At 47.6% G+C, this 5616-nt stretch overlaps 1 protein-coding gene across 1 annotated transcript in view; it reads left to right on the plus strand.

Moving 5' to 3' along the window:
- LOC128307851 (putative uncharacterized protein DDB_G0268364) overlaps positions 1–3550 on the plus strand; it is a 66200-nt gene extending 62650 nt beyond the window's left edge. The window contains exon 4 of the mRNA XM_053045437.1: positions 3503–3550. Coding sequence (XP_052901397.1) covers positions 3503–3550 — 48 coding nt within the window. The remainder of the gene's footprint in view (positions 1–3502) is intronic.
- The last annotated feature ends 2066 nt before the right edge of the window (positions 3551–5616 follow it).

Consider the following 5616-nt stretch of genomic DNA (forward strand, 5'->3'; position numbering starts at 1 on the left):
TCTTGAGGATTGGTCCGATTTTCAGTACTCTTGTCCATGCTTTCACATGCTCTGATAGGTAGGTTCGTTCTCAGTTATCCCTGTGTTTATGGTTTTCGTGTGCTTCGAGAGGTTTGGTCCGTGTTTTTGAGTACTCTTGTCCATGATTTTCGTGTGCTTCTAGAGGTTTGGTCCGATTTTCAGTACTCTTGTCCATGCTTTCACATGCTCTGATAGGTAGGTTCGTTCTCAGTTATCCCTGTGTTCATGGTTTTCGTGTGCTTCCATAGGTTTGGTCCGTGTTTTTGAGTACTCTTGTCCATGATTTTCGTGTGCTTCTAGAGGTTTGGTCCGATTTTCAGTACTCTTGTCCATGCTTTCACATGCTCTGATAGGTAGGTTCGTTCTCAGTTATCCCTGTGTTCATGGTTTTCGTTTGCTTCGATTCGTTCACTCTATTACTCTTGTCTTTGGTTTTCGTTTGCTTCGATTCGTTCACTCCATTACTCTTGTCTGTGGTTTTTCGTTTGCTTCGATTCGTTCAGTCCATTACTCTTGTATGTGATTTTCGTTTGCTTCGATTCGTTCAGTCCATTACTCTTGTGTGTGGTTTTCGTTTGCTTCGAGTCGTTCAGTCCATTACCCTTGTCTATGATTTTCGTTTGCTTCGAGTCGTTCAGTCCAATACTTACCCTTGTCTATGATTTTCGCTCTAAGCCCAGTCGCCCTGCGCTCTGGAAATCACATTCCAACTCTATCACCGATAGCGCTCACACCTTGGAAACCACATTTCACCCAGGGGACCTTAGGGTGGATTTTGAGCCTTTCGGGATTGCGAAACCATCATTTAACACTCTAAACTTAATTTCCGCAATCCCAGACGCACTTTCCATATGGTCTCCAAAAATGCGTGTGAGCTGACCTGGTCCCTTATAATAGGCAATGAACACGATTTTGGCAAAATATTTTTTTCAAAATTTTTTGACTCACCGGGTAAAATCGAATTTACTTGGGAAAAATGTTCTAGCAGGGGCCCTCCCATACAAATTTTTTTCTTCTCAAAAATGATTTTCGTTTCACTTTTCATACTCAGGGGAGTCTAAAATTGATGTTTTGAGTCACCGTGAAAAAAAAATTTTTTTGACCCGAGCTTGTGTCGGCGACCCAAAATCGACGCACTTGGGAAAAATGTTCTAGCAGGGGCCCTCCCATACAAAAATTTTTTCTTCTCAAAAATGATTTTCGTTTCACTTTTCATACTCAGGGGAGTCTAAAATTGATGTTTTGAGTCACCGTGAAAAAAAAATTTTTTTGACCCGAGCTTGTGTCGGCGACCCAAAATCGACGCACTTGGGAAAAATGTTCTAGCAGGGGCCCTCCCATACAAAAATTTTTTTTTGACTCACCGGGTAAAATGGTCGCACTTGGTAAAAATGTTCTAGCAGGGGCTCTCCCATACAAAAATTTTTTCTTCTCAAAAATGATTTTCGTTTCACTTTTCATACTCAGGGAAGTCTAATATTGAAGTTTTGAGTCACCGTGAAAAAATTTTTTTTTTGACTCACTGGGTAAAATGGTCGCACTTGGGAAAAATGTTCTAGCAGGGGCCCTCCCATACAAAAAATTTTTATTTCTCAAATCGATCCGTGGTTTCACTTTTCATACTCTAGGGCCCATTTGCTTCAACTTTGGAAAAAATTTTCGATGATGAAAAATTTTCACCTTCGACGTCCATCGACCACTCGACCCGAACTTGGTACTTTTGTATGGAGGTACCCAAGTGGTGACTTTCTCATACAAAAAATTTTTATTTCTCAAATCGATCCGTGGTTTCACTTTTCATACTCTAGGGCCCATTTGCTTCAACTTTGGAAAAAATTTTCGATGATGAAAAATTTTCACCTTCGACGTCCATCGACCACTCGACCCGAACTTGGTACTTTTGTATGGAGGTACCCGAGTGGTGACTTTTTCATACAAAAATTTTTATTTCTCAAATCGATCCGTGGTTTCACTTTTCATACTCTAGGGCCCATTTGCTTCAACTTTGGAAAAAATTTTCGATGATGAAAAATTTTCACCTTCGACGTCCATCGACCACTCGACCCGAACTTGGTACTTTTGTATGGAGGTACCCGAGTGGTGACTTTTTCATACAAAAATTTTTATTTCTCAAATCGATCCGTGGTTTCACTTTTCATACTCTAGGGCCCATTTGCTTCAACTTTGGAAAAAATTTTCGATGATGAAAAATTTTCACCTTCGACGTCCATCGACCACTCGACCCGAACTTGGTACTTTTGTATGGAGGTACCCGAGTGGTGACTTTTTCATACAAAAATTTTTTTGCGAATACGTGTTCGTTCGCGATCATTTAGGCCATGAACCGCAAGTCCGCTGCGATAGAAATAGTGCATTGTAGTTACTCGACGAGAAAAAAAATCGGGACTTAGAAAAATTTTTGAAAGTCAAATCGTATTGACTTCCAACAACACCTGATAATAAACACACATTGCCTGTTGCACCACAGTTCGCATTTGACTTAACAAATCGCCTGTTGGTACGCACATCACCATCGACTTTACCAATCGCGTTTCGCACCGCTAATCCCACTTGGCGTGGAGCCACGCACATAATGTTGCGAGGAGAGTATTAATCGGGACTTAGCGTTTTAAGCTCGCGAACACTCCACTATGGGAGTGCACGCAAGCACCAACTGTACACACACAACACAACAATCACTCTCGCGAACACTCCATTCCCAAAGTGAACGCGAGCACCAGCAAGCATGGGTCGCCTGAGAGGATCGATGCGAACGCATCTCTACAACTCGCAGCTCCCAGCCTGTAGTCCCGTCGTTTGCGGGCGGTCGAAGGTGTCGAAACTAGTTGTATCCACGGTCGACGGAAACACAGCCACCAGGGTTCCCTGTGGTAAGGTACTTCCACGTGCAGCGTGCTCCCGCCCGTTGCGGCTCAGTCTAGTGCTATAGCGGGGATGAGACGTCAGTGTGCGCGGGGCAGCACCGACGGATCTCGGAGGGTTGTTAAGCCCGCTAGCTTCCGATCACCTAATGGGTTTGAGAAGCGCTATCAGCTCGGATTGGATACGACCTTAGAGGCGTTCAGGCATAATCCAGCGGACGTAGCGTCATACCAAAGTCCGGTCGAACTAGTATTGAGCCAGTGGTCCGTACCTGTGGTTCCTCTCGTACTGCACAGGAATTCCGTTAAGATAGCGGCAAACAGCACACACCAGTAGGGTAAAACTAACCTGTCTCACGACGGTCTAAACCCAGCTCACGTTCCCTTGAAAGGGTGAACAATCCTACGCTTGGTGAATTTTGCTTCACAATGATAGGAAGAGCCGACATCGAAGGATCAAAAAGCCACGTCGCTATGAACGCTTGACGGCCACAAGCCAGTTATCCCTGTGTGTGTGTATTCGAGCAGTCGAGCTCTTCAGACATGGTGTGTTTGCTCCGCAGTGAGAATAACAATTTTTGTGCAAAAATCCCTTATAGCGACTGGACTTTGGTGATAAATCGTTGATAAGAGTACGTTTTAAGTGATTCGTGCGAAAACCGCTTCAAAATCGATGCAATAACGCGGAAAACAAGCATAAACATTTCCCCATACATTTTGTATGGGGAACTATTTCCGCCGGAAAAACGCTTATAATAGGCCATTTTCAACGCGGTTTGCGGTGAAATACGTTTATCAGGTGCCAATAAACGATTTTCTGTTGAAAAACAGTGTTTGCCAGCGAAAATTATAGTAATACACGGAGTTGCAATTTTGCGCAAAGAAACACAACAACAACAACAACAACAACAGTGCGTGTCGCGAATTTGTGCAAAATTCCGGTCCCCACGGGCCGGAAGTGGCCGAAAACGATAGTTTATGTGCCCATGATCGCGTTAAGGCAAAAAACCGGACGGAAAACGGACGAAAATTGCCGAAAACAACGTGGCAAAAAAGTGCAAGGGGTGCTACCGCCGGAGCACGTGTTTTCGAGCGACGGTGTTTATTAAAAAATCGCCTATAACTCTGCGAGTTTTTATCGGATTTGCGTGCGGTTTTCACCGCTGTAATTGTTTTAACGTGTTTGATAAGATCCAAACGGAAAAACAGTGAAAATCGCGGAAAAATTTTTTGACATTTTTTGGTGACATCCGGGTGACACATATGACCCAGCTGACGAATTTTGAAAAGTGAGCAGTCCCCAACAGACAATTTTTTGAATTGGCGGTTTCTACTCGAAAAACTGCTCGAAATAAGAAAGGACGCAGAAAATTTGGGGAAGCTGTGGGGGGGCATCGGCAGCTCGAATCTGCTCGATTCGGAATTTTTTATCGAGCTCGAAACTGCTCGAATTCCGGTTTTTTGAGAAAATCACGTGGAAAAAATCGGGAAAAACCCCAATAAATACGCAAAGGCTGCCACGAGTAGAGTAACATCACCCTGACCACTCTCGCCTGCCAATTCAACACCCAGCGAGTCCGTGGCTGACGTATTCCTGCTCCAGGTGGGAGGTTATTAGCCTCCCACCATGCCCACGTCATCAGGGTCTGGGGCAAGCGACCAGCGTTCGCTTAGGCCGCTTAGAGGACGAGCAACCTCTACCGATACGCGGCTCAGCAGCACAATAGAGCCGAAGGTGGTGCTCTCCAGAGTCACCACGATGTCTGCGAGAGTCACCACGATGTCTGCGATGTCTGCGATTGAGTCGTCACCCCGTACGTTGACGGCGCAAAGCTTCGAGGCAGTGAATGAGGAGCTTCGTGAGCTGGTCCGGTCGCTTCGGCAGGAGCTCTCCCTCTTGCGCGCTCAGATGCAGGAGATGGCATCTGAGGCCAAGGAGAGCTTGAAGACCACGAAGGAGGAGGCACGCCAACGCGAAGAGCGGGCCTGGTTGGAGGTGGCTGCTCTTCGCGAGGAGCTGAAGGCGGAGCGTCAGCAGCGCCATCAGCAGGGCAGCCAGCAGCAGAGACAGCAGCAGCAACAGGCAGCGGGTGCGGTGACGGCTACGGTGGTGCCGTCTCCGGACCAGGAAGGCGGCTCCTGGGCCGAGGTGGTGCGCCGTAAGCCGGCACGCCAGCAGCCGGCCCAGCAGCATCAGCAGGTGCAGCAGCAGCGGCAGCAACTGCATCAGGGGGGCACGGTGTATCGCCCCCCACAGATGGGTCAGCCGCAACAGCAACGTCAGCAGCAGCAGTGGCAGCTGAAAGGACAGCTGTTGCACAGCCGACTGCAGCAGCGGCAGCAGCGTCCGCAGCAGCCACAACAGCAGCGAAAGTCGCGTCGTTTGCGACAGGACTTGGTGGAGGTCGCGCCAGCGGAGGGCCAAACCTGGGACTCCGTTTATGCGAAGATCCGGCGTACAATTAAGGAGGAGGCGGAATACAAAGACTTGGTGGGCCATATCCTTATTGGCCGCCGAACACACGCAGCTCTCCTGCGGATGGAGCTGAGTCGGTCGGCAAATTCTGCTCTGGTGCTGCGAGACGTGCAGCGAATTGTCGGGGATGCTGGAGTGGCCAGACTGGTCACGGAGATGAGCGAGCTCATCGTCTGCCACGTCGACCCGTTGGCGCAGGAGGCTGATCTAAAGGAGGTGCTCGACAAGGAGCTGCAG

This window comes from Anopheles moucheti, assembly GCF_943734755.1.
Source record: "Anopheles moucheti chromosome X unlocalized genomic scaffold, idAnoMoucSN_F20_07 X_unloc_18, whole genome shotgun sequence".
Taxonomy (NCBI): Eukaryota; Metazoa; Arthropoda; class Insecta; order Diptera; family Culicidae; genus Anopheles; species Anopheles moucheti.